Here is a 27,613-nt window from a genome sequence, read left to right on the forward strand (position 1 = left end):
TAAAGAAATAATCATTTTATTGTGCATCAGACTATTTCGTGGGGATGTCACAACGGCAAGGAGCCTAGTATAAAAACTGGAGGATGGGGTGAGGCAGCAGAGGGGGCAGCAGCATCCAGAGCTGGGGCTTCTCCAGCCCAAGGCCTCGGAGGACAGACATCACCTTTGCCTGTGGCGAGCCTAGTGGGAGAAGCTTTGGGCTAGGACTTGGACCCCCCCCCGCCCTCTTCCGGAGTGGGTGGGCTAAGTCGGGCCTGGACTGGGTCTTTCTCTTTCTTCGGGACAGTTTGGAGAACGACATATTCAAGGAAGCCCCATTTCCCCGCAGCTGTGGGTCCCTTTTGCCTTTGTGCTGGTGGCGGTGGTGGTAGGGCTGGGCAGAGCTTCTGAGTCTAGTCTGCTTCACCGAGGTTATACCCTTGAGAACCCAGGAGGATCGGCTTTGAGGGGCCCCCGGCAGGCAGAAAGGTGAAGCCCACGAATGAGCACAAGACCCTCTCACCTCTTCCTGAGGGCAGTGTCCTTAACGCCACCCTTCAGCCTGGATCTACTGTTCCCCTGGCTCTGGGGACAGGACTTAGGGGTGGGAGAGAGTGGCTCAGCCCTGTCTCTGGAGGGAGAGGGGTGTCCGCTGCTTCCTTTGTCTGAGTCTAGCCTGTGCCAGTGAGGGATAGGACTTCCGCTGGCGCTGAGCAGACAGCTGAACAGAGCCCGCCAGAGGAGCAGTGAGCCCAGCTGGGCAGCTGCGGGGACACTTAGTCGGCTCAGCTTTCATCCACATCAGAGTCTCCCTGCCCCAAGATTATCCCCACATTCGAATGTGGCTCCAGCATCTCACTTGGTTTTGGCCTCCTTGGGTGGACATTGAGCAGAGAGCTTGGCTGGGGGCCAAGGGTGTTGACCTTCTCTTCCTGAGGGAGCCGACACCAGGAGGCACCACAGGGCGTGGAGGGGAGCTTCTCCAGGCCGGCGCCTGCATTCTGAGTCTGGGATTTCGAATTCAGACACTGAGCCCTGGAGCCAAGAGCTTGGGGTCTGAGAATCTCCGATGGGGATCCCAGAGCTCAAGACCTCAGACTCGGAGCCTAGAGCCCCAGTGCGGAGGCAACCTGGAGCCTGGGCTGACAGCAAGTTCCTCCAGGGTTGGGAGCCCACCCTAGAAGCAGTTGGGTCAGGCCAGGTCTTGCTGTGTGCTTGTCTTGCTCACAGACATTCCGGCTGGACTCCTGACAGTTTGGCTGGTAGGCATGGCCAGGCCCTCCATGGTGGTGCCAACGTCAGTACCCACGGTACCCCGGGGCCAGGGTGCCTCCAGCCGTCCACCTTGTCCCTCAGAGCCTGCTCTGCCCTCGGGAACCACATGGGCTCCAGCTCAGCCTGCCATCTGTGCCTCCAGCTGCCTCACGGCCCCACTCCCTTGAGCCAGAGCCCCCTTCCCAGACTCAGACCCAAGGAGACCTGCAGTTTCTGGGCCTTTGGGTACAGGAGCCTTGGCTGGAGGGCTCTGGTTGGGCCTCTGTATCTAGCTTGCTCTGGGACCTGGCTGGCATGGTCCCCTCTGCTGTAAAATGGGCACAAAAGCATCCCTGTCTTGTCTGTCACCCAGTGAGATGGCCCCAAACAGGGCCTAAAACGTAGTATTTGCTCAGTAAATTTGGTTGAGTGAAGTAACGGTTGGGAGAGGGCTTTTTCACACAGCCCTTTCCTCAGTGTGTGTGTGAGTGATTTCCATTCTTCGTTTCACGGAGGAGCAGCATGGTGGGGAGACTCACACGGGGGCGTCAGGGCAAAGGCCCAGCTGCGACCTCTGATCCAGGATGATAGCCTATATTCCTGCCCGGGAGGGACCAGGGAGTGGGGGGTTTCCCTCTATGAGGGGGCGGCCAGGCAGGCTGGGCTCTGGGGTGGACCTCTAGCCTTCTCTTGCCTTCACCTCACCTGCTCTCCCTGCCTGGAAGGTCCCACAGAAATTGAACCTCCAGCTGCTCATGGAGGGCTGAAATACACCCTTTGCCCTTGACCTGGTATCTGCCCATTCCCTTTCCAGGGGGGTTGAGAAGACAAGGCTACCGGGCTGAAGCTGCCAGGGGTTCGTGTGTGTGTGGGTGCAACTCCCATCAAAATGGCAGCGATTCCCCCCCCTTCTCTGGCTGGCAGGGTCAGTAGGCAGGGTGCTGTAACACTCCTGTTACCCACTTGAAGTCTCCAAAGTAGAAAAACGGATACAGATAACAACGGAGTGGTCAGCAGCAGCCACGTGTGGACAGCCAGAAGCATGAGCAAAGTCCCTTTGGTCAGTGGCAGCCACGAAGGCCCAGGCTTCAGTGAGACCCCAGTTGGTGCCCTTGGGGTCACCTGCCTGGTTTCAGTAATAAATAACATGAGGACCCAAAAACCAAACCAAAACAAAAAATATAACCAGTATCTTTTGGGGGAGGTGGTGAGGGACTGTTTAAATTATCGGCCTTCCCCGGGCCACGGGGTGGTTGCTGGGCGCAGGCGGGCGGCCGTCACCGGCACGTGTGCAGCTCCACCAGCCGCTGGCACTGCCGGCACTTGACAAAGCAGCACCAGTGGAATTTGCAGCTGCAGCGCTCGGCCAGCTCCACCTGTGCTGTGTGGAAGCCGCGGCCGCAGCACAGCAGCTCGCAGCCGTCGATGGCCTTGGACGTCTTGTTGCACGTGCGGCCCCTTGTGCCCAGCACGCCGCTGCGTGTGTCCTGCTCGCAGAAGTCTGGGCTGGGCTCCAAGTACACCAGGTCCTCATCTGTGTGGGGCTTGAACTGCGCGTTGCGTGGCACCAGCGCCCTGGAGGAGCCCACATGGCGTGGCTCCACCTCGGTGGCGCCGTCAAACTTTTCCTTCAGTGCGTGACCCACCTGACGGAAGGGTGGCACTGCTCGCCAGCATGTCTTGACCTCGCAGGAGCCTGACACCCCGTGGCACTTGCATTCCACCCGCATGTGTGTCAGGATGGCCTGCAGGGGACAGAGAACAACAGATGTCAGGGGAGGTTGGGGAGGGGCCGCTGGGGGCCAGGCAGCGAGGGCATGGGTGGGGGGTAACCACAGAAGGGGAGAAAGATATACCACCATGCTTCCTCCGTATTAAGCACCTACTGTATATTGTGGTAGGCTGCTAAGCTGTGTTGGGGAACTTGCAATTGATGGAGGAGAGACATTTTAAAGGGCGGTGTCATATGAAACAGTGAATGACACGTGACAAGATGGGAAAGAACACGGCTGCATTGAATGTGCACAGGAACCTTGAAGAATAGGTATGAGAAGGCAGACGGTTTCCTAATTAAGGAAATGATCCTGGTGGTGACACCGAGAAGGGTTCAAATGTTGGCTCTGCTTCTTCTTGGGGGTGTACGTGAGACAAAGGGATGCAGACACATGTACATCAATCCATGGGGGTGAGGTTGTGTCGGGGGTCGTGTGTGCTGAGCAGGGGCCTCTCACACTTATGTGACACCGCTCTCATCTGCTTCTCCATCCGGCTGCCCCGTACCCCACTGGCTGCCAGGTGTCTGGTGCTGGTGAGAGCCTGGACGATGTTTTCCGAGTAGCTTGTGGATGAGAGAGTGTTTTGGGGACCGTGCCGAGCCCGCCCCTGCCCCGGTGGTGATGGTGGCAGAAGCAGTGCCACACTACCTTCCTGCCGGCCTCGTTGTTGTGGAGGTTCATGAGAGCCCGGCTGGACGAGGCCCCCTTGCTTCTCTCCCGCACGTCCACGAACGACTGTGAGAAGGCCACTCCGTAGGCGATATTGTCCGAGCATCCTGACCACTGGAAGCCTGGGGCGCAGGGAGCAGAGGGGACCACGGGTGAGTGAGGGCTAGGCCCCTGCCCTCCCACTCACACCTCCCCACCTCCTGCACTTACCCTGTGGGCTGACCCCGTGTACTGTCCGGTCACAGCCACACTTTTCTAGCTCCCCACTGCTGCATGCTCGTGTCACCGCAAAGGCCACACCTGCTGAAGAGATGGCGTACACGAAGGCCGCCTCCCGAGTCCCTGTGGGAGGCAGAGGGAGGGCAGGGCTGGGTCCCACGCTCCTCCCCAGACCCGCCTTTTCAGAGGGGTGGGCTGTGTGAGACCTGAATGATGGAGGACCAGGGAGAGAGCAGGGCAAGCTAACTCCTGTGGGCCAGGGGTGACACTGTGCTGGTGCTGTCACCGCACGGGTGCTAAATACACTAACTACACATCAGCCACTGCTCTATGTCTGCACATGTGTTGGGCATTTCATCCTAACAGCACCCGTAAGGTCTGTACTGTACTGTTACCCCATTTTACAGAGAGGTTACTTTACTTGTCCGCCGTCATAGAGTACGTGGTTGAGCAGGCACGCAGTCCAGCTTCAGCGCTCTTAGCTACTGTTGGGTACTGTTCTCACCACCCCTCTGGAGGGTTAGTGATGGTCACACCATTTTCGGGAGACTCGACAGGCTCAAAGAGGTGAACTGACTTCCCAAGACTACAGAGCTGTGAAGTAGCAGGGCTGGATGGCCAGCCCGTCTGGCTTCCTCTACAAACCAGTATTTTGTGTGTGTTTATTCCCCAGCCAGTCCCCCTGGGCTCTGAGGGGTCCCCCCACCTTAGGATCCTGCCCCAGCCCTTCCTGCTGAGGCTGGGCTCATTTCTGAGACCAGCTTATTTCCTAATCCCTTTTTAGAGTAAATTGTAATCACAATGGCCCCTACTGTTTACCACGACCACTGCTGATGAGGGCATGCCCTCTGCCACGGGGAGCCTTTATCTGTGCCCATTTCACAGATGGCGCAGTGCAGGCTTGGGGAGGGGAAGTGATTTGGCCCCAGTCAGGCAGTGAGGAATTGATAGAACCAGGGCTCCAACACAGGTCTGTGGGTCGGTCTCTGCATGTTCTTTCCTTTTCTCCACGACTGCTCGGTGCTATTTTGGTGCCTACCCTCGTCCCCTTCCTGAATGGGTGTTTTTATCCTCCTAGGAACTGTGCCTCAGGGGGTGTAACTTCTGTGGAGCGTCTTTCTGGGGGTGTGGGTGGGGGGAGGGAAGTGTGTGTGTGTGTGTGTGTGTGTGTGTGTGTGTGTGTGTGCATGGCTGGCTGGGAGTGTGACCAGACAAGCCCTGCTCCTCTCCTGGGCCCTGTGAGGGCCTCTGTGTGCCCGTGACTGTCCTTCTGTCTCTTGCTGGAGTGTCGGTGTCCGCAGGAGTGGAGGGGGCAGGTTTTGGCCCCGTGGTTGGCAATTACCTCTGTGACACCCAGGCCTGTGCTCTCGGCTGCCCTGGGGAGCAGTCTCCGTGGTCAGACAGAAACAATCACCTCCTCTGTGCCCGTGTCTGTGGACGGGCAGCAGAAAACGCTGAGCCCTGGGGTGGGGGCAGTTCAGGCCCCTGATGGCTCAGGACGCTCTGTTCTTGGTTCGGCCCCTGAGCCTGGGGAGACTGCCCACTGCCCACCGTCCGCTGCCCATCATCTGCCCTGGCCTGGCCATTTTGGGCCTGCATCAGGGGGCTTGGCTCGGGCCACGGGGGCCTTGACAGCCTGAGATGGAATCTTCTCCAAGTTAATCGAGGTTAATAGCAGGATCATGTTGGTTGGTTTTGCGCTGTGGCCGCCCAAAGAGAGACGACTTTAGTTTCTGGTATTTCTGGTATTTCCAGGCCTGAACCAGCACAATTCTTTGCCCCAAAGACCAAGGGGGAAGGGAGAGCAGGAGATAGGGCCACGGGCCCCAGCTCTTGGCCTGGTGTGGTCCTTTCTTCCCTGCTTCTCCAGGCTCTCAGGCAGCCCTGCCCACCCCACGCTCTGGCCTCACCTCGCCCTTGGGTGCTCATGGCCCTGGGGTGGAGGGTGTCCAGTGAGGTTGCTCAGGGAGACCCCTGCCTCATTCCCCAAACCAACATCCATCTGCCAGACTCCAGGTCCCCCTTGCCCTGGCCTCAGGAATAAGGAGGCTTGGGTTTTCTCATCTTGGGACTGGGCCTGAAGAAAGAGGTTCTGGAAGGAATATAATAATAAAAAGAGCTAAAGCTTATAGAGCACTTACTCCGTGCTGGGCACTGTCTAAGCACTTTACATAATTTATATAATCTTCACAACAACCCTGTGAAGTAGAGACTTTTAACTCATTTTACAGATGAGGAAACTGAGGCACTGAGTGGTGAAGTGACTTGTCCAACAATACCCAGCCGGGAAGTGGGAGAGCCAAAATTTGAACTCAGACAGGCTGGCTCCGGAGCTTTCATCTTTGACGTTGTCCTGCCTCACGGAGCCCAGAGCCCCAGGAACATCCATGCAGACCATCCCTTCCCACCACGTGTGTGAAGCCAAGAAGGACTTCCCTAGGTCGCTCCTAAATCTCATGTGCTGTAGGAGAAGCCCATTTCCTTTTGTGGGTTTTTTCCTTGGGGGTGGTGAGTAGTTGGCCTCTGTGCTCAGTATAGGAGGCCCCAGAAGGCCAGGAGAATATGGCCAAGCCACCATGCCCCTAAAGCCTATGGCAGCGGCTCCTCCACCCTTTCTAACTGGCCCTGGGTCCCAGCCCTTTGCCTCCAGTGCTGTGGGCCCTGCAGGCTCCTCCCCTCTGCCTGGGTACTCAGGCTGGAGCCTTGCTCACTAGTGGGGTACCTGGCAGAGACTGCTGAGACAGAAAAAGGATTGTGCGCCTGGGAGTGTAGCAGAAGAGAGTTCCCCAGTGACATGGTAGATAACGGCTCCCTGGTCAGGGGTTTGCCTGCTCCAGCTGCAGGAGGAAGACAGTCCTGGCTTTGTCCTCCTGGGACAGCAGAACCAGCCGAGAGTAAGACGGACTCTCTCTAAGGTGCCAGCAGCCGCCCTGCAACCTTCTGCCTTTGCCATAAAGCAATCTGCCCATCCCACACCCTACTCTTCCTGCTTTTTCTCCTTCCCAGAGCACCTCCTTCCCCAGCTCCATTGGTCTCACTCCTGTGTGTCCTCTGGGTCCCGCCTCAATGCTATCTTTTCCAGGTGCTAAGGCTGCCTGGGGCTGGGAGTTCAGCGTTGTCATATGGATCCAGCAATAGCTCCCCTTTCTGAGAGTGCCGCGGCCCATGTGTAGGCTGCCTGAGGCTCATGGCAACCTCAGCAACCGGCTCTGCTCTATGGAGGAAAAAGTGAGGCTCGGTGGCTTGTCTGGGGTCCCCCAGCCAGTCAGTAGCTATGAGGGAACTGGAACAAGGCCTGTGTGACTCAAGGCCCATGCTCTTCTGAGCACATCACGTGCGAAGTGTCTCCCAGACGTTGGAAGGAAGGAACTTCGAGCAGGAAGGAGTGTTTGGAGGAGGACCAGCTGAGGCTGAGTTGGTCTGGAAAGGAAGCCATGGGCATGGTGATCCCCGGGGCACCAGGCGGGTGTCCTGGTGGAAGTGCCATTCCCAGCATAACTCTCATGTTTCCAAAGCAGACTCAGCGGGAGTCCTAGGGAGGTGAGGCACGGCAGGCGGTCTTCTCTGAGAAAGACATTATTTGCCATCCTCTCCCCATCCCTGCCCCCAGCCTGCTTTTCCAGTTTCCTTTGCCCTCTTATTTGCAAAAGCTCACCTTCTCTTGAAACTACCTCCAGGAAGCCTCTTTGGATTTAAGAGATGATGTAGGATAGGACAGGGGGAAGAGAAAAGGCTTCAGAGCTGGACAAAGCCGTGTTAAGACTCTTACTAGTGGCATGACCTTCCTCTATGAGCCTCATTTTCCCAACTCAAACATGGGGGGAAATCCAGCTACCAAGCTGGCCAGACCCTCTCACTTCTCCCGCATTCGCTCTGCACCCCCGCCATTACGGATTTGCTTTCACTGGCCTGCCTGCCCCTCGCAGTCAGAAATCGGGCCGTAGACTGTTTTATTTTCTAAGTGTCTTGTGTGTTTGTCTGGCCTCTGCTGTCAGACTGGAAGTACCTGGGGCCAGGCTGTCCCTCATACTTCTCTTCTGGCATCTCCAGCACCCAGCACAGGGCTGGGCACAGAGTGGGCCCCTCACAGCTACTTGGAGACGGGTGGGTGTTGAGAAAGAGCACAGACGCTCACCAGGCAGGCCTGAGATCTGCCACTTCCTGGACGTGTGATTTCAGCTTTCTTGCCCATAGAATGGGGCTGGTCCCCATTTGCTGGTTCTGGAAATCTAACGAGGTCAAGCATAGAACGTGCTTAGTGTAGTCCCTGGCACACAGTAGGCAATCGAAACATATTGCTCTGGTGAGAATTATTGCTGGGTGATTAATGCCATTTTATTCATTTGCTAACAAACACCGGTCGGGCCTATACACTCCGAGGGCCAATCAGTTGACCATGTTGTTACCGCTTGGACTAAAAGCATCCTTTGGGCAGAGACTCTTTCTCCCTTTTGCTGTCTCACCAAACATTCACTGATCACCTGCTGTGAGCTAGGCCCGATGCTAACACACTAGGGCTACCCAGGGAGTTGGTCCTCAAGGAACTCCCAGTGGCAGAGTGTCTCGGGGCAACGCCCCCCCATATATTATCTGATGGCGCCAAAAGGCTGGCCTAAGAGGTCCCTCAGAAGGAAGGGACGTTCTCACCCTCATTGGGTCCAACGTGGTGCCAATACTGAGGACAAAGATGAGAACACAGGTTTTGGTGGGTCATTTACTTTGGAAATGCAGCCTGATGGTACAGTCCGTAAGGTGTCCTAGATGATGTGAGACGTGCAGGGAGTGCAGAGATGGGCCCAGTTTCGAAGCCTCCCTGTGCTACAGCAGCCAGGGCACCACATCCCCTCCCAACCATGGCAGACAGAGCCTGAAGGAGCCTCAGGGCTCATGGAGTCCCTTTCTCAGGACAGGAACTTGATCAGGGTCACAGAGTGAGATGCAAAGAGGCAGGGAGAGGCCCGCTGCTGTCTATGGATGGAGGGAACCAGGGCGGAGCGGAGTCTGTACTGCCTTTCCCACCTCTCTGGTCCTGCTCAGGCCAGCCCCCTCTCAGGCCCCAGCACAGCCTGCTCATGGCAACCTTTGACCTTTGCCAGACTCTATGGCCTCTCCCTCCCATCCTCGAACCCTGTTCATTCATGCCACAAATATTTGTCAGTTACCTAGTGGGTGCAGGTGCTACTCTAGGCACTGGGATCAAGCAGGGACTAAAAGGCAGAGGCCATCCCACGTCGGGCCCGTAACACTTGCTCAGCTAAGAACTGCCACCTGCCCCCATTCTTTGCTGCCCCACACCAATTTTACTGAATTTCTGGTAGATTTTCAGCCTAGAGCACAGTTTGGCCCTAACTTACACACTGTCCTCATTGGTGACCATTCTTTCCCCGTGTGTCCTCGGGGTCCCGCCTCGATGCCTCAGAAACAGGTGGCCTCCACTTCTTGGCGGGGGTGGGAGTACAGAGTTAGAGGCCGGGAGACCTCGGGAAATGCTGGAAGTAAGAGAGCTGCCCTCCTCATCGGGGGTCTCTGTGGGCATCAGTCAGGCCCTTCAGAGGCATCGCCTCTGAATCCTGATGGGGGTCCCAGGAGGTTGGTCCTGGGATTGTCCCCACTTTATAGGGAGCAGGACACGGGGCTAGGAGAGGAAAGAACCTTGCCTAAAATCTTACAGCCAAGAGTTGGCAGGTCCTGGAGCTGTGTGTGTTACCACCCTCTGTCTGCTCAGCCCCTTTCTCAGCTGTGACATGGGACCAATACTACACACTTGCAGAATTGTCATCAGGGTGGTCTGAGGGGACAGACCACAAGAGGCCCTCAATAACCAAGGGCTCCCCACTCTGGGGGAGATCTGCAAGCTTTGGCCTCTTCTGTGTCTGAGGTCATGACCCCAGACAGGCAGCTTATGAATGCGGGTATTGGCCAAGCCCCCCAAACCCCAAAGCTAGGGGCTGCGAGCGAGGCCTGCCCAGACTGGCTACTGCTGCTGCTGCCACCGCCCCAAGAGACAGCAGCTGGTGATGACGGACAGCTCTTCAGGGTTTACACTGAGTGCTGCCCCGAATTACATCACTGAATCTTCATGATAACCCTATGAGGAAAGCACATCCGCCCGTCTCACTGACAGGTGAGGAGACCACGGCTTGGAGGAGTGCCGTCACTCGCTCAATCAAGGTCATGCTTGCCCCTGCTCTCCCTCCAGCTGCCTCGTGAACCCCTGTGCCTTCTGAGAGCAGTACTTTGGCTCCGGAATGGACAAGTCTCTTCTCTTCTTGTTCAGTGGAGACAAATTAAGACTTTTCCCAGAGGAATTTTACTAGGGAAGAAAACAAAAAATCCAGAAGTGAAGGGATGAATGGATGGGAAGATCTCAGATGCCTCCAAACACGACTGCCTAGTGGGGGAGGGAACCTTGACTCAGCTCCCAGGGGACCAGACGCTTGACCAAGCCACTCCGACGGTAGTTTCCAGCCAAGCCTGGTAAGGTTTTCAGTGTCTTCCCAAACTCCCTGAGCCAAGGCTGGGCCCTCCTTCTTACTTCCTGCCACATGCACAGGTAAGGGAGGCCCTTCTCGATGGGGTCTCACTAGCTTCAGGCCAGCACTGACCCATACCTGCCTTTCTTTTCCCCTTCTGGTCCTTGCCCCGACTTGCTTTCTGTCATTGGAAGACATCCATGCACTGTCTCCTCCATGCCAGGCTCTGCCCGTGCTGGGAAACAGGTAAATGCGATGTGATCCTTCCCTTGGAAGAGGATAAGGTTGAGGGATAGCAGGGTGGGGTGGGGGAGACAGGCATCGCAGTTCCGTCTAACAGGTGTAATGAAAGCCGTGAACACCAACCGTTTAGATAAAAGTGTGCATGTGTGGATTGGGAGAGAAATTGATAAGGCAAATGGGTTAAAACGTGAATCTAGGTAAAGAGTATATGACAATCCCTTGAACTATGTTTGCAACTTTTCTGTAAGTTTGAAATTGTTTCAAAACAAAAAAGTTACCAAAAAAAGGGGGGGGGGTGAACCCCAGCATGAACAAAGAGCTTTGGAGCCCAGAAGAAAAAGCAAACCACCTTCTTGTGGGAGCTGGGAAGGCCTGCTGAGTGGTGGAGAAAGACGGTTGGGTATTTGGGGTAGAGGACGCAGCATGTGCAAAGGCAGGGGTGTGTGAGAGGGCCTGGCACATGAAACCTACTGCTCTACCCACCCGTCCATCTAAATCACCTACTGTGTGTGAACAGCGTCCCGCGTGCTCAGGGTCTATTGTTTGAGCCTAGTCCCTGGGCCTCATCCAACAGGCAGCCTGGCCCCCGGCAGTGGCACCATTATCTTGGGAGATCCTCCACACGCAGGCCCCTCGCTGGGTCTCTGCTTCTTATCTGGAGCAGCAACGTTCAGTAATGCCAAGCTAGACTGTGCCTGGTTGGCCTCTGCCAGCTCCCAGGAGAATGGCTTCCAAATTTCTATCACAGTTGGTTTCCAACAATATCCAAATGGTTTGCCACAAGCTCAGCAGCCCCCATGGTCCAGGACCACAGGTGCCAAGACAAAGGTTGGCCCAGGCAATGCCTTCCTGCTGCCCGAGCAAGTCAAAGAGCTCCGTCGACTGTTGGTGGCTTGGGAGTGTCAGTTTCATGCCCAGGAAGTAGAAAAAGAGGCAGCTGGTTTAGAGCACTTCCTCGAGGGCAGTGGCTTGACCTGCTGACCCCTCAAGGAGTCTTCTGAGTTGCATGGAACATTCTCTATGCCCTGGCCCACCTTACTTTGGCTTAATGCCTTCTCATGTTTCTGGTCTCAGCTGAGGGTTTATGTTCTTGAGAAAGCTTTCTCTGAGCCCCAGCCGTGGCCAGGGGAGGGGTCTAGCCTTGTGCTCCCAAGACTCCCCATCCCCTCCATTGCAGCGTTTTCTCATCATGGGTCAGAGCAAGACCTTGGAGCTGGATTGCCTGGGCTCGAGTCCTGGCCGTGCCCCTCTCTAGTTCTGTGACTTTGGGCAGTGGCCTAACCTCTGTGTGCCTTGGTTTCTTCTTTTGTAACATGGAAGCCTATCCCAAAGAGCCAGATGAATTAAAACCCTTTGAAGAGTGTCTGGTCCCTACTTAGCAATATCGGTGTGCAAAGCACTGCCCTCCTGAGCTGTGGTGGTGGACTTGACGGAGAGCCCAGGAGGACAGGAGCTGGCGCTGCTCATCCCTGGGTCTCAGCACGGGACATGGTGAAGGTGTCCATCTGATTCATCACTGGTACACACTAATGAGATGGGCTCACGTACGAGGCGGGGTGCTGAGGTAAAACAGTACAGGGCGGGGGTCTGGCGCCCAGGTCTGAACTCGGACTGTGTTTACCCTCTGAGGAGCCTGGGCATCTCCATCCTTTCCCCTGTCTGAGCCTCGCTTTCCTCCTCTCTAACACGGGCTGGTAGCTCCAGGACTGCAGACACTGCACAGCACAGAGGACAGCAGCCTCCTCTGACGGCCCTCCCACCCCGAACTCCTGCCCACCTGGATCCCACCCCTCTCCCAGCATCTCCACCTGCAGCCTTATGCCCTCGCTGGATCGGGTGCCGTTTTTGATAAACGACCCAATAGTCCGGTCACTCACGAGCATGGATTCCCCACCCAAGGACACAGTGGTCTCTTCTGGGGTCCACAGGCCGAGGGCCCACACCCTGGCACCACAGGCCCCCCTAGCACCTCTATGAGTCCCTCCCTCACCTTGCGTCACCACTTTGCCGAAGACAGGCAGGGAGTCGAGTGTGGAACAGTTCCAGCGCCGGTTCCGGAACTGGTACTGGCACTCCTCGATGGCCAGCTGGGCGCCGCGGCGCACGGAGTCCATCACCTCCAGGTTCCGCTTGCACATCTGCACCTGCCTCTGGATCAGGCCCTTGAGCTTCTCGCACGTCTCCTCCTCCGAGATGCTCCCCACCGACGACAGCTTGGCCAGGTACCTGGGAGAGGATGGTGGGGGTGGAATGAGATGCAGTGGCCCTTGTCTCCACCTCGCAGTCCCAGGACCAGGCCATGGCCAGCCAGGTCTCTGGGAACCGACTTGTCCCAGTGTGGGTCCTGGCTGTCAGCTTCTGTCTGGATCCGGTGACAGGCCCTCTTGCCCAGCTCTAGGGGCCGGAGGGGAGAAGTGCTGTCGTAGACGAGAAGGCTTCTGCCGAAGCAACCAAAGCAGGCAGAGCCCCCCTGGGATCCCTCCCTGCCCTGGGTGACCCCTGCACCAGTGTCTGTGCCCTGACGTTACCCCAGCCCCAGCCCCTGGGCTCTGACCCCTTCATGTTGAGATGCCTTCTAGCTGGGAGTCACTGTCTGCCTGGTGTTTCTCTTTCCCCAACCCCAGGTAGGGACCCAGTGACCTAAGCCTGCCTTCTGGCTGCGAACCCAGGATCCTCACTGCCAGCCACGTCCCAGGGCCACCAGATGGAGACTAGCGTCAGTGCCGCAGTGTGTGGAGGCTGGGCAATGAGGGCAGTGAGCGCTGGGGGTGGTCAGCACGCGGGCAGCGGCCTGTGTGCCCTGCTCTCTCCTCAGCGCCTTGAGTTTTCATAGCCTGAAGGTGGGCCAATAATACCGGCTCCACCTCTGAGGGTCATGCAGCTCTGGGACCAGGCACATGTGGGGAGAAGGGGCTTTCATGAGTCCATTTCAGTGGAGGACAGGGGACAGCACCACTGTTCATCGAACACGTACTACCGTGTTTCCCCCAAAATAAGACCTACCCTGAAAATAAGCCCCAGTTAAGATCGTCAGCCAGACGGACGCATATAGTATGCTATGACGATGTTCCAGAAGAAGATGACATGATTGTATTAGAATAAATGTAGATTGTTGTACATGAAAAAATAAGACATCCCCTGAAAATATGCCCTAATGCATCTTTTGGAGCAAAAATTAATAAAAGACCTGGTCTTATTTTTGGGGAAACACAGTATGTGCTATGCACACTGGTAGACGCTTCATCCTGGGGCATCCTCACCCAAAATCTATGAGGTAATGATTATTATGCCAATTTTATGGGTTCCAAAGTGAAGGCTAAGAGAGTGACATGCCCAAGGTGACACAGATAGCAAGTACCAGAGCCAAGCCTCAAACCCCTTTGAACCCCAAGGCCCTTTCTGCTGTCTGTCCTCCTCCACAGCGGCTTGAGGGGCTCAGGAAGGCTCTGTTTCATCTAACGACAGACAGTTTGTGACCTGGGAGGAGGCAAGGGGGCCAAGAGCAAGATACAAAATGATTCCTAGGGAAAGAGATCCTGTAAAGAAGTCCCTCTCTCAAGGGAAGGAGGCAGGCATTAACTGAGCACCTACTAAGTGCCAGGTATATTTCAGAGAGGTGAAATGACCGGCTCAAGGTTACCCGGCTTGTAAGTGAGGACCTGGATTGGAACCCAGGTCTGGATGTCCCCATGATTGTGCTGTAACCGCTGCCTCGGCCTGTCTGCCCCAGCCCCCTGCACTGCCATGTCCCTGACACATAGTAGGGGCACAGGTGGCAGCCAAATGGTGGGAGGAGAGCTGAATGGTGATTCTGGAAGGCCTCTTCTCCTTTCCCTGCCTCCCTTTCCCACCTGCTAAGGAGGAGATGCATCTGCTCACCTCCCTGGGCAGGGCTGCCTGGGGCTGCCTTCCAGGTTCTTGGGGGACCAGCAGAGCACAGAGAACCACAGACTTAAGGAATGTTCCCTGACAGGTGGTCTGGTCCAGACCCCTCATTTTACAGGTGAGCACAGAGACTTTCTCCCAGGAGGAAACTCAAACCCTGTCCGTACCCTCAGATCTCGCTCAGATCAGGGGCTCTGAACAAGACAGCCAGTGTCCTGCTGCCCCCGTCTGTACAGTGAACCACGACCCCCATCCCCCAACAAGGAGCTTCACCAGCAAACCTGGTGGGCGGGGGGCTTTTTGGGGGGTGGAGGCAAAGATACTGTTGCATCCTATAAGGGAAGCCCCACAGATTTCCTGCCTTAAGAAGGATCACAGGGAAAGGTCACAGTCTCTGGGACTCAGTTTTCTCATCTATAATGTGGGGAAGATACCTCTGGCTCTGGCTACGTCAAGAACTGTTATCAGAGGCAAAAGGGATGTTGTGTGTGAAAGATGGTCTGACACGAGCCTGAGCCAATGGGGCAAGAACTCAACATTTGTTTGAAGGAGTGAACAAATGGATGGTGACCAAATAGAAAAGTACACAGAAAGCCCTATTAAAATATGGGAAAATTTTATGGTGATGATAATAAAAATAGCGAACTCTTATAGAACTTAGGGAAGACTGGGCTAAGTACTTTACTTACGTTATTGCATGTATCCTCTCGGCCAGCCAGTGAACCCTCATTTTATAGAGGAGGAAACCGAGGCACAGAGAGATTAACCTGCCTTATGTGCAAGATCTCACAGCTAAAGAGGCGGAGCCAGGGCTTGAACCTAGTTTCGCCTGACTTCAAAGCCTTTGGTAGAGACAATGGTCTTCTATGCGGCTCAAGGGCTAGAATTGGGTAGAAGCTGCTGAGAGCTGGGTTCGTTCAACCTAAGGATGACAGGCAAGATGCAGTTAGGTGGCTGCCTGCTGGTCGCTGAGCTCTCCATCCACGGAGGTGTGCACGCAGCAGCTGGATTCTATTTGTCAGGCATGTGGGTTGGACCAGAGTGATGGTTCTCAAATCTGGCTGTGCATCGAGACGTGTGAGTTTCTTGAAAGCACAGGTGCCTGCGCCCCACTCCAGGTGGGCATCTGGGCTTTTAACACGTTCCCAGGAGCAGCTGTGAAGCCAGGCGGGCACTGGCCTGGAGGGCACTTTAGAGGAAGCTCTTGGGTAACCACTGGTGGTGTTTTCCTTCTAAACCCGAGGGAGATCTGATTCTGGGACCCCCTTTCCTCACGGCAGCTTCAGCCCCCTGGCTGTGGGGCTTGAGTCTGGTTTTCTTTCTCTGGAAATGGAGATAATGGTTCCTATCCCGCAGGACTGCCGTGAGAAATTAATGTGATTTGATGTGGCTGTTGCATCTAGCTCAGAGCTGTGCGTATCGTGGGTGAGCCGGAGGTGTGGGGCTCTCTCCCTTCCCTGACAGCACCGGCAAGTGGGAGCTGGGTGGTCTCGGGCGGAAGCAGTCCAACCTCCCTTCACTCTCCCTGCTTTCCTTGCCTCCTGGAGGCCTCTCTGTCTTCTTTACCAGGTTCTGCCTAGGGGACGCTCAGAGACTGGTAATGTCCAGGCAGAAGCCTGTGCCTCTCAGAGGGAGACAGGGCAATGAGGTGGCTGCGGGGCCAGGGGCGGGTGCATCCGGGACGTGAGGGGGCCACTTGGTTCCTCAGTCCTAACTGGGTGCTCCCTGCCTCTGCCAGCTGAGAGACGGGGTCCCCTATGGAGCTAGGCCACCTGGTGTTCTTGGCCTGCAGGGGGCGCCAAGAGCCCAGCTACTGGCTGTGGGCCAGGACCACGTCTGGGAGGCCACCGGTGAGGGGACAAGAAGTTGGGCCTCAAGTTCTTGGATCCTTTCCTGCTTAGCCCCAAGGTTGGCCTCTTGGAGAAGGGTGGAGGCCCCTATGTCCTCTGTGACATGGGGCACAGAGCTGGCCTGTCCCCATCTCAGCCTGTGCCCCCTCTGTGTCCAGCCAAGTGTCCATACAGGGCTGTGCTGGGTCCTGGCTTCTGGTGAAGGTAGGTGTTGAAGGGCAGGGAATCCCTGGGGAGGGGAAGTAGGCTGGGGAGTCCTGGCTGAGCTACCAACCCACTGTGTGACCCTGGGCAAGTCCCCGCCCCTGTCTCCTCATGGGTACAATAAACCAGTGGGTCTCTGTGGCCTTTCCCACTCTCAGTCGGTAGTGCTCCTTCTCAAGAGTGGGATGGGGGTGGGGACCCAAGCCTCGAAGGCCTCCTGACCCCATGCCAGGCTGATAGGTGGAGCTCTTGCCATTGGACGAGGAATGAGATGGACTGAAAGGGCCTCCCAACCCCTCTCCCCTAGGCTCAGAGCTCAACGAGGGGACATGAGCTGAAATAACAGTAGTAGGGATTTAGGGGTGAGCTGATGGGCTGCCATGGCCGTGAGTCACTGGGACAGCTTCCAGGAAGAAGCTGAGAAACCTCTTCCGCTGAGGAGTGGCCCTGCCCCCACGGCTGGCACCAATGCCCACCACTCCCAACCCCTGCCTTCATCTGGCCCAGCAGCTGTCCCCTTCCATGCCACAGGAGACACAGCCCCACCCCCACCCTAGTTCTACCAGAGCCCAGGGTCTTGCCTGGGAAGGGCTAGGTGCCAAAGCTGGAAATGGAGCTGGAAATGAAGTGGAGAGCGTTAGGGTCCCAGGTATCACAGGCTGTTGCCCCCGCATTGCTTGCTTGTTACGGTATCCTTAGGGTGTTTGGTCTCATTTTACAGATAAGCAAACTGAGTCCTAGAGAGGTGGAGTGATTCATCCAACGTCACACAGCTAGCGAGTGGGAAAGCTGGAATGCAAACTCAGCTCTGACTAGGAACTCTCTTTCCCCTGTACCTTGGTTGTGGATCTGCCCTGTTTGACAGCTGCAAGGGGGCTGATGCCACCCTCAGTGTCACGTCCAGCCTGGGGCCTCCTCAGTGCCTAGCACAGGGTGTGGCATGTAGAAAGCGTTTAATAAAAACTTGCATCGTGAACAGAGGGCTATGGCCTGACTAGGCCCCCTCTGCTCACCTCCTGGCAGAGTACTCAGGGTAAGGAAGAGCGGTGGTAGGGGGCGGTGAGGGAGGGAAATGGGGGCTGCCTTTGCCTTTCATTCTGCCGAGGGCTTGGAGAGCCTTATGGGCTAGGACCAACTGGCCCTGGGGACCTTATGAACCCCCTCTCAGCACCCTAGGGTGGCTCAACCTTTCCCCCAGAGACATGCGTGCCACTCGCTGGTCTTGGAGCTGGGCCGGGCTCAAATATCGACTGCACAAGCCATTTCTGGGGGAGACAGAGAGCCTGGGCATGTTCAGTGTTGGCTGCCGCTGGGCTGGACTGCCTCTGGAAGGCCTCGACCATCCCTGCTTCTTCTCCTGTTCTGGTTGCATTGCCCTAATTTAGCCCTTTTCCTGCCACTGCTGAGTACAGGCTTAGCAATTTGCCACCTGCTGCCTCGGCCACCAGGACTGTAGCCACAGCCGTGCCATTGATCAGGTTACCCCCAACAGCCCAGGCCACCCCGGCTGCTGCTGCCAGCCAGCTCGTGCCCCATCTTCTCAAATGGGGGCTGCAGGTCCTTTAGGCTCCTCCCAGAAGGCCCTCCCCATGCCCGGCCGTGCCTGCAGCCTGCAAGGCCGGAGGGCCCTGGCCCTGCCCGGGAGATCAGATCCTCTCGGCCACCTGCTGTTTTCATTAGAAACTAAAATTAGCTGGGCTTGTCCCAAGCTTTTCCAGGTTTGCTTGTTTTTTTAAAAAAATATACAAATTCCTAGAGGAAAATCCGCACCTCTCTGACTCCTCCCAGGCTCTTCCTCTGTGAGTCCAGAGAAGAGGGGACGGGAAATAGCTGGAGCGTTTGGGAGGCCAAGCAGATCAGTGTCATGGGTCCTGGCCCCGCGGGTGTCCAGGTGGGGGCTGGGACGCTGGCCCAGTCCTCTCTGCCCCCTCCCTCTGGCCTCCCTGCCTGCTTGGGCCACATTTAGAGCCTCCTCAGGAGCGGTCCTGCCTGTGACACCGGGGAGGAGGAAGGCCAAGCGGCTGGGAGGAGGAACCGGAAGGAGTGCCTGCTGAACAGTGAGCGCCTTGGGAGCCATGGGGCTGGGGAACGCAAGCGTCACACAGAGCCCATCCACAACTGTGTCCTCATGAGGGGTGGGGAGCGCCTGGCTCCCCAAGATCAGACCCCGGTTGTTCAGACCTTTGCACGTTTCTGTATCCCTGGTTTTAGTATCCTGCTGTCCTCTTCCCGCATGTCTCCAAGACATGCTAGGCAGTGTGGCTCACTGTGCAAGGGAGATGGACAGACTGGGGCAGAATCCCATCTCTGTGTTAGCTGCAGGCAAATTAGTCAACATCACTGAGCCTCAGTGTGTTCATCTACAGAATGGGTAGAATATAGTTCTTACTTCAGGAGGCTTAAATGAATTAAAGGTTCACATAGTAGGCGCGCTTCCCCTGGTGGCAACATTCTTATATTATCATCATTGCTAAGCTGTTTGCCATCACTGTAATCATTATCACCGCCATCGCAAAGCCTCTTCATAGCCCTTTGAGCGGGACCCCCTGCTGGACCCCAGACTGGTTCGACTCATTTGTCTTCCTTGCTTGGCTCCGTCAGCTCTCTTAGACCCGGGTTCCCAGCCCTTTTGCTTCATCCGAGCAAACCTAGGGAAGGACACACTCCCACAGGGAACAGTGGGTTGCTTCAGCCTCGATCCCAACTGCAGACTTTTGACAGAATCTCCAGACGGAGTACGGAGAGTTAGAGAACATGTTTCCTGCTGCTTCTGGCCCAGCAGATGGATCCTCCAAGGACCCGCAGTATGAGAGATGGGATTCAGGGGATGCTACTGTTAGGAGCTGGGGAGCTGGGGACACTGGCGTGAGGGGAGCAGGGACAGTGGGCACACAGGACAAGCTCAGGTGTGCCAAGGGGACTTGGAAACCATGTGTGGGCCTAGATGACTGGAAGAGAGGGACCTTAGGTCCCCTGTCACTTGTGCTCTTTAAACAATAGTCACTTGCTTTCATTAATCCTTATTGCAACCCCGTAGGGTGGGCCAGGTGGAAATGGGTATCACCCCCTCGATTTTACAGATGAGGAAACTGAGGCACAGAGACATATGTTCAAGGCGATGTAGCCAGTCAGGGGTGGTCAGGATTTGAAAACAGGTCATTCTGGCTCCTAAGCCTGGGCTGGTTGACCAGGCTTCAAATAGGGCCCAGGGTACTGAGGGCATAATAGTTTGGCACCAGAGGACAGTGATGTGTGGGAGGTGGCTTCATTTTTCCACTGATGAGACTTTCCAGAGCCCTGTGTCTTTTCTGAACTCCAGCAAAGGGGTCTGGGCTGCTTTTAGGAGTGAGGCGTTCTGGGGAGGGACGCCTGGACAGTGTCTGGGCCTGTGGTTTCTGCAGCTTCTGGGGCCATGGAAGGAGTTGCTGCCACTGGCCTGAAACCCCTGCAAGGGCAGCCAGTGAGGAGTGGCCTAGCTTGGAGACACTCACAGTGGTTGTGGGGTATGGGTGCTGACTTTGTTCCACCTTCCCAATTTCCTCATAACCCTCTCAGTGCCCAAGTCTAGTTCTCTTTGCCCCAAGTGCATTTCCTCAGTTGGGGGGAAATGATGGCGTCCTCTGGAGCCCAAGTCCCCACTCCTGCATCCCTTCTTCCTGTATCCTGGGATGCCTAGCTCCCTTTACTCACCATCCTCAGAAGATTCAGCACCCCCATTTCCTGTTTCTTGGCTTCCCAGTTTCCATTACTTTCACTACCCTGGTTTCCTAGCTCCCTACATTTCATTCTGGAGGGCACCATGCCCCCCACTTCCTGTTTGGGACCCTCCCCATTTCCCATATTGTAGTATTTGTTCCCTGGGGGAGCTGGTGGCTGACTCAGGGGCAGGAAGTGACCGCCCAGATCTGAGCCTGGGTGGCCCCAGAGCTGTGTCAAAAGGTAGGACTTTTCCTTCTCTCTTGGGGCACGTGTGGTTGTGGGATGAATGGGTGTCAAACTTAGGGCACCTCCTGACCTTGCCTTGTCCCAGAATTTGCCAGCAGAGAGCTTCTCCCTCGAAAAGACCTACCCAACTCTTGTCCCCAGAGGGACTTTCTTGCTTTTATAGCCATCGAACCATTGAACTGTCCTCCCTAGTTCCACTGAGGCAGCCCTGGAGGTGGGGAACGAGAAGGCATGGGTGAAACCCCGGCTGTGCTGTCGGGCCCAGGAGCTGGCTTCCTGGGGTGAGGCTAGTAGCGCTAGGTTCCTAGTGAGTTCCTTGGCCTCGGTGGGGCCCTTCTAAAGGCCCAATCCTGGGAGAACCTATAGCTCACCCCACATCCCCACCCCAGCAGGGCACATGGGAAAACATTGGTTCCTTCCTTGCTCCAGTTGCTCATCATCTCAAGCAGAGAATGACGGGCTGGGTGTGAGGGGCTGAAGGTCTGCTTTCAGCCAACGCAGGGGAAGTGCTGGGCAGACAGGAGACCTGGGAGTGAGATCCAGCTGTACCATACTATGCTGTGTGACCCCAAGTACCTAGCACAGGGCCTGATGGAGTAGGTCTTGATAAGTGTTTGACCTGACTGAATGGGCTTAGCAGGCACTTGGAGGCTCAGTGTCCCGGGAGAGGCTTGAGCTGATAATGTCAGAGCCCCACTCACTCTGATGGCTGTGATTCAGTCCTCTAGGCCTCGGGTGCCAGGACAGCTGGGCATCCTCCACTGACTGGTGAGGAATATCTTGCTGTCTCCAGCCTTTGGGGAAGAGCTCCTGGGACCCAATCCTGCATGATAGGACTTGCGTGTGAACAGAGTGAAAAATAGGGTCTGAAAGGACCCTTCAGAGTCATAGCAAGGAAAGAGGCCCCGCTAGTCTCATCAGCAATTTCCTGCTGCTTCTCATGGGCCTCTCCAAAGTTCCCTCCTGAACTGTGAGCTGTGGGGAGGTTCCTTCCCTCCCCAACGCATCACTCCCTCCTTCCATCTGCCTCCCTCCCCCTCTCTTCTCAGACTGGGTCCCCTCCACGGCAGGGGTTCTGACGTGGCCAGGGAACTTTTAAAACAAAGTTTGGTTTCAAGTTTGCCAGGAGATGGGGGAGGCGGAGAGGGGTTTGGATGGGGAAGAGGAGCTGGTGGGGTCATGGCAGGGACCGATCCTTCCCTGGGTTTGGCTGAATCACAGAAGAAGCAGTTCAGGACTCAGCGATAAAACCTGGCAACTCCTGTGGAAGTCTGGACAGCAACTATGGGGTCGCAGCTTCGCCTTCCAGCTGTTTGCCGAGCAAACCAGCGTCGGCTCTCGCAGGCTTATTTGGAGTTGGGGTGACTGGAGGGGCCAATGGTGGGCAGCTGTCCCCCCGTCAGTGGTTCCCTGGCCAACTCTGTGACCGGTTGGCTCAGGCCAAGCCCTTCTTCCCAGAGGGAGGAACAAGAAGAGAGGCTTGGTGCAAACGCTCAGCTTTCCAAATGCACCCACAGGGCCCGAGTTGGGCGAGTTTCAACAGGTTTGGGGGAGCACTGTCTTGTCAGATGCTTGCTGAGTTGCTCAATTGCTAATCCAGGGTTGAGGGAAGAAAGTCAAGCCATAGCAGACAGCTGGGTCGTGACTGAGCAAACCCCTCGGGCAGAGCCAGGTCCCGGGGCCCTGTAATAGAGGGTGAGGGGGGAAAAAGCACTTAGACTGGCTCTGAGGGGTGTGCCCTAGCCTGGGAGCGGAGGCCAGAGCAGCAGATCTACTGGGGAACAGCCAAACTTCCTGACACCCCCGTTAGCATATCTTAGCATCATCTGAGACTCAGGGCAGTGGAGGGAGACATCCCTCCTACTTGAGGTCTCTGAAGATGGGGCACCATTTGATCATAACTTCAAACCCTCTGGAGTCAATAAGCCCTTCTTTCCTTCATCCATCAAATACTGACTGAGCACCTACTGCATGTCAGACATGTGCCACGTACTCTGAGGATGCTGAGAGGTGTTTATGCCCCAGCCTCAGTCCCCAGGTGTTTATAACCTTGTAGAAGAAGAAACCACACCACTGGACTACAGTTATCTACATATATGCATACATAATGCAAAACAGTTGTATAGGCAGGGATGAAAACCATGAGGTCTGGACATCTGAGAACAGGTCAAGTTCAAGTCCTGTTTCTGATTTGCAGAATGTCCTTGGGAAAGTCACTGCACCTCTGGGCCTAGGAAGTGGGGCTGAAAAGAATCTATACTCCCTCCTCTGAACGTGGGAGGGGAAGAGGTTATGAGGTTTTAACAGCATAATGGGTGTGAACGTGCTTGTAAATCAATGATTCTCAACCAGGGGGGATTTTGGCCCCCTGCAGACATTTGGCAATGTCTAGAGACATATTTGGTTGTCCCCTGGAGGGAGTGGTCCTGGCATCTAGTGAGTAGAGGCCAGGGATACTGCTAAATATCCTACAATGCCCAGGACAGGCCCAAAATTTCAATGTGGTGATTTGAGAAATCCTGGTGTAAACTGTGAAGAGCTGTGGGTATGTTAGGGTTGTGATTCAATGCCCAGAGCCAAGGGAAAAGCTCCAAGGGGATGGGCTTTTACTATTTAGAAGGGATCCTTTTTAGCTGGGGACAAGGGGGATACTTCCTGTGGGAGACAGGACACACCTTTACCTGTGCAGCTGGCACTGATATCTGGGCTGGCTCTGTGTACTCCTGGCCCAGCACATTGTGCCCAGATTTCCAGGCCTCACTCTGCCAAGGGAGTTACATACCCTGCTGGGCGAGCAGGCGTGCACGAGCTTGGCTGGGAGACGCATACCCGTGGAAGTCAGATCCAGTGAGGAACGTGATGCCTTCCCCAGTGGCACGGAAGGGCTCTCCCAGCACCAGCTCCTCAGGCCAGCAGGATTTGCCTGTGATCTAGGCTGGGCCTCCCTGGCTCTATGAGGCTCTCGGAGGGGCCCTGGTAGAAGAACAGGGAGGTGGCAGCCTAGGATCCTACCTGTGTGGCCTATGTAAGTTCATAGGATCCGGACAGAATTGTTTGGGGTAAATAGGGCTTGAGAGCAGCAACCCAAAGGCCTGTTCTTTCCATCATCCCTATCAACAGGGATATGACTCCCCCATCTCACTGATAGCAGCCCTCAGCTTCCAGCAGCAGCCATGGCTGCCATTTCCTTCCATGTGCCTGGTGCTGTGCTCAGATGCTGCACGCATGGCCTTTCTCTTCCATCACAACCTCCCAAGGACGGGGACCATTTTCCAGATGGGGCTCAGAGAGGTTGACTGTCCTGTGCAGGATCACTCGTCTGGTCAGTGGCAGAACTGGGATGGCACTGTAGGCTACCTGCCATCCCGGACATCTAGTTCTGAGCCACTCTTCTGGACGACCTTTGCGTGGAGCATGGGCTCGCCGCCCTTGCCTAGTGGGCCTCTGCAGAGTCCCCAGCTCAGTGCACCAGTGCCTTCCTCCAGGAAATCGACAGTCATGAAACCTTAGGTTATCTATTCCCTGACTCTTCCCAGGACTTCCATTTGGGGTTCAGAGCAATCTGCTGGGGACTGTGGCCCAGAGGATGGAACAGGTGCAACCAAGGCCACCCAACATGTGGGGCAGAGCCGGGACTGGAACCCTGTCTCCTGACTCCCAGCACAGCCCCAGTGCGGCGTGGGGTGAGGTAGGGGGACATTCAGAGACATTTCAGAGCCCAAGTCTGTGGCAGAGTCCAGGCCGTCTACCGAAGGACTGTTTTCATCCATCCATCCCTCCCTCCCTCAGTGGTGGGAGCTGCCACAAGCTGTCAACTCGCTCTGGGTGCCAGACACAAGTCTAATCAACAGCTTCCAGCTTCTCTGGGCTTGCCCAGGCCTCAGGCTGTGGAGCTCTCCCAGCTCCAGGCTCCGTCCTGTCCAACAGCTGCACGCAGCAGGACACCTGGCCTGCCTGCCAGGCCACCCGCCCTTCTGAGACAACAGACAGCACCAGCTCTTGCAACAGGCCAGCCAGCCACCCCTGGACTGAAGCCTGACACCAGGTACTAGAAGGGGAGTGGACAGCCAGGCCTTGACCCTCTGAGAGCGCTGCCAGCCATCCTCGTGGGGCCAGACCTCCAGCGTGGCTCACACTTGAAAACGCACGGTGCCAGCCACCATGCCTGCCTGCCCGAAGCTTTTCCTTCTACAGGCAGCTTTTGGGTCAGATCCTTCCGCCATTTACTAGCTAGGTGACTTTGGGCAGTGGCCTCTGTGATCCCCAATCGTCTCATCTGTGAAATGGGATTCAGATGTTGTCAGGGTTTAGATAGTATAGTGGGATCTACTATCATTATTATTCTTATTGTCATGATTTTACACCATCCAGGCCAAATCCCCCCTCCGTGACTGCTCTAGCTCACACTTCACTCTTTCATCTGACAGCAACAGCATGTACATTGCCCCACCCATTTGTGGTTTTGCTTTTATCTGGTCTTTCTCTCTAGACCCCAAGCTCCTTGAAGGCCAGGCTGTGACACTGATGTCCCCCACAGCTGGCTCAGTCCCTAGCCTGGGGATGGAGGATGATAAATATGAGACAAATGACACAGTCTTGGATGTGCCCAGAGATCTCTTCTCCATCGTGGCCTCTCTAGATGGGGAGGGTCCTGTGAACCCTGTGCCTTCTGCCTTGGGCTACGTAGAGACCCTTGGCTCAAAGCCCGGGGTGGAGCAGGAGTGAGTGGGGTCATCCAGAGACTGCTCCGTGGCAACCTGAACCATCACCGTTGCAGAGAACAGGTTTGCCAACCTTGCTTCTCCTCTAGGCCGCCCTCCTCACCCCACCCCCCACGGCGCCAGCAGGAGAACTGAGCTGTTGGAATTCCCCATGGTTTGTGTGACCCAAAGCTGGGGCTGCCTCCCTGGCTGGGATTTTGGGTTTGGACGAGGCTGAGGGTGGGTGGTGACACCACCTGGGCCACACTGGCTCAACTTTGGGATGGCTCCAGGGAAAGGGGTATGTCACTGCCTGGCAGTCAGAGTATCTGGGTTTAGTTCTTAGCTCTGAGTTTGGGCAAGTAGCTCCCCCCTCCTGGGGGCTCAGTTTCCTCATCTATAAACTGATCCAAAACACGAGATGCTCTTGAAGGACTTTCCACTGCGGATGTCGTTCTCTTCCCTGAAGGCCTGGGTCAGACACTTGAATTGCCACTTCTCTCTTTGCCCTTGGTGCTGGGCAGTTCAGACCCAGTCCTTGCTCTTCCTGAAGCTCAAGCTCAGAGACCCTGGCTCTGAACCAGTGCTTTCAAGAGTCAGCTTCAGGGACCTGATTCCTCCAAGTCCAAATCAGTGGCCTTCCTCAGCTTTGCACCCCACGCCCCACTCAGGGGGCTGGTCTGCAGGCGGGCAGTGGGAGGAGGTGGTGGTGCCCTGGTTTCTGTACACTGTGCCACTGCCCCTGAAGTGTTAATCAAATTAAGGCTCCAAGAAAAACAAAAGCTCCGCAGCCACTTCGGGAGGCCTGGGAGTCCTCGCTCAGAACAGCTGGGAGAATTCCACATCACCTCTGTCCCCCAAGCCCTGGGTGGCTGGGACCCCAAAGAACACTCTCCTTCAATCTTGCAGGGCCCCGACTGGCTGCAATGACCTCATAGCAACAGCCATTGGACACTCGGGGCAATTTCATGGGAGATATTTGTTCTTTGGTCTTGATGCAGAGAGAATTTTTTCCTCTCCCGCTGTCTCCATGGAAACCCCAGCTACACTGTTGGCTATCCCCCTTCCCACCTCATGCTTTTCAGATCAATATTGGAGCTTGGCTCCCCACTGGCTGCCCACAGCGGGTCGGGGGCAGCTCTCTGGGCCAGGGTTAAGTCTGGGGCCTGGAGAGTGGTCACTGGGGGGGGGGGGGATGGAGGAGTGCAGGGTCCTCTTGCTTCCTTGTTGACTCACTCAGCCAAGCTCATCCTTTTAGAATCCCCCCCATACACCCCCTAGCGAACCTTCTGTCCCTTCAGAGGGAGTACCTTGAGTCGGGCCCTCCTCAAGGAGAAACAGACAGACAGGTCACCAGCGGTCACCACCCCTCCCTCCTTAGGCGAGACACACAGAAGTGGGGGGGCTGTTGTCCTCTTTAAGGGCTAGACAGAGTTTCTTCCTGCCCCAGGGAGAACCAAGGCCGAACGCCAGCCACGGGCTGTTGGAGGCCCCCGCGCGTCCTGGTCCCTTCCCTCCTTCCATCCCTGGCTCCCGCCTCCCCCAGCAGAAACAGGTCCCTGCACGCCTCCAGCCCAGCCCGCAGAGCGGCGCAGCTCCGCACACCTCGGCGCGGGGAGCTCACGCCTGAACTTCTCGGGATTAACCTGCTACTATGACCCAGAGTCCCTGTAACGGGCTTCCTCGGTGACCTGTCAGCCCGGCCTGAGCTGCGCCCCGCGTCCGGCACCCCACCCCTGGCGGCCGCCGCGCGCTCGCACCCCTTGCGCTCTCGAGAGCCCCACGCCGCCTGTGGGTGCGGACGCCGCCGCCACCCCTGCCGCCTCTGGGCTGGGAACCGGACCCGGACAGGAGGGGTGTCCAGAAGGAGGCCCAGGCAAGGCAGCGGAGAGCGCGAGCGAGCCTCGCGTCCCGCAGCGGAGACACCTGCCGGGCGCCCCCGCGCCCGCTGCCCCGCGCCGCCTGGCACCGGTCGCTGCCCCCGGGGCCTGCCCCGCCCCACCCCGCTCGGCCCCCGCCCGACTCAGCTCCGTCCCGGCCTGACTTACAGCCAGTTGCTCGCGGCGGCCGAGAAGACGGCGAAGACGAGGAGGCGCAGCGAACGCAGGCACGAGCGGGGACTCATGGTGCCGCCGCGGGCGCCCGGCCCCGGGCAGCGGCTGCGGCGGCGAGGGGCCTCCCGTCGGGGCGGCAGGTGGGCGTCCCACTGGCGGGCTGGGGCGCGGCGCCGGGCGCGGGCCGGGGCGCGCGCGGCGGGGCTCTGCCTCCGTGCCTGCCAGCAGCCCTGCCCGCTGCTGCGCCCGCTGCCCGGCGCGGACCAGACTGTCAGCGCCGCCCCAGAGCCGGGATGCGGCGGCAGCGGCGGCGGCGGAGGCGGGCGGGCGGCCGGGGGGGCGGGTCGGGGGCGGGCCGAGGAT

The 27,613-nt window shown here is 56.7% G+C and overlaps 1 protein-coding gene across 3 annotated transcripts; it reads right to left on the minus strand.

Annotated features, from left to right (window-relative positions):
* Nucleotides 1–27,613, minus strand: WNT4 (Wnt family member 4). Of its 3 annotated transcripts, none has more exons than XM_088790451.1 (5): nt 27,245–27,613; nt 12,603–12,838; nt 3,888–3,977; nt 3,657–3,799; nt 1–2,978 (listed from the first exon to the last, which is right to left on the minus strand). In XM_088790451.1, exons 1-5 carry the CDS (start codon nt 27,319–27,321, stop codon nt 2,511–2,513), a joined length of 1,014 nt encoding a protein of 337 aa, XP_088646577.1. In that variant the 5' UTR covers nt 27,322–27,613; the 3' UTR covers nt 1–2,510. The 3 variants fall into 3 exon arrangements, with proteins under 3 accessions (XP_088646577.1, XP_088646576.1, XP_088646578.1); XM_088790450.1 differs by having other exon boundaries at nt 3,888–4,019; nt 27,245–27,595; XM_088790452.1 differs by lacking the exon at nt 27,245–27,613 and adding an exon at nt 21,198–22,131 and having other exon boundaries at nt 3,888–4,019.

This window comes from Rhinolophus sinicus, chromosome 14 (assembly GCF_057876585.1).
Source record: "Rhinolophus sinicus isolate RSI-liver-muscle chromosome 14, RSI-T2T, whole genome shotgun sequence".
Taxonomy (NCBI): Eukaryota; Metazoa; Chordata; class Mammalia; order Chiroptera; family Rhinolophidae; genus Rhinolophus; species Rhinolophus sinicus.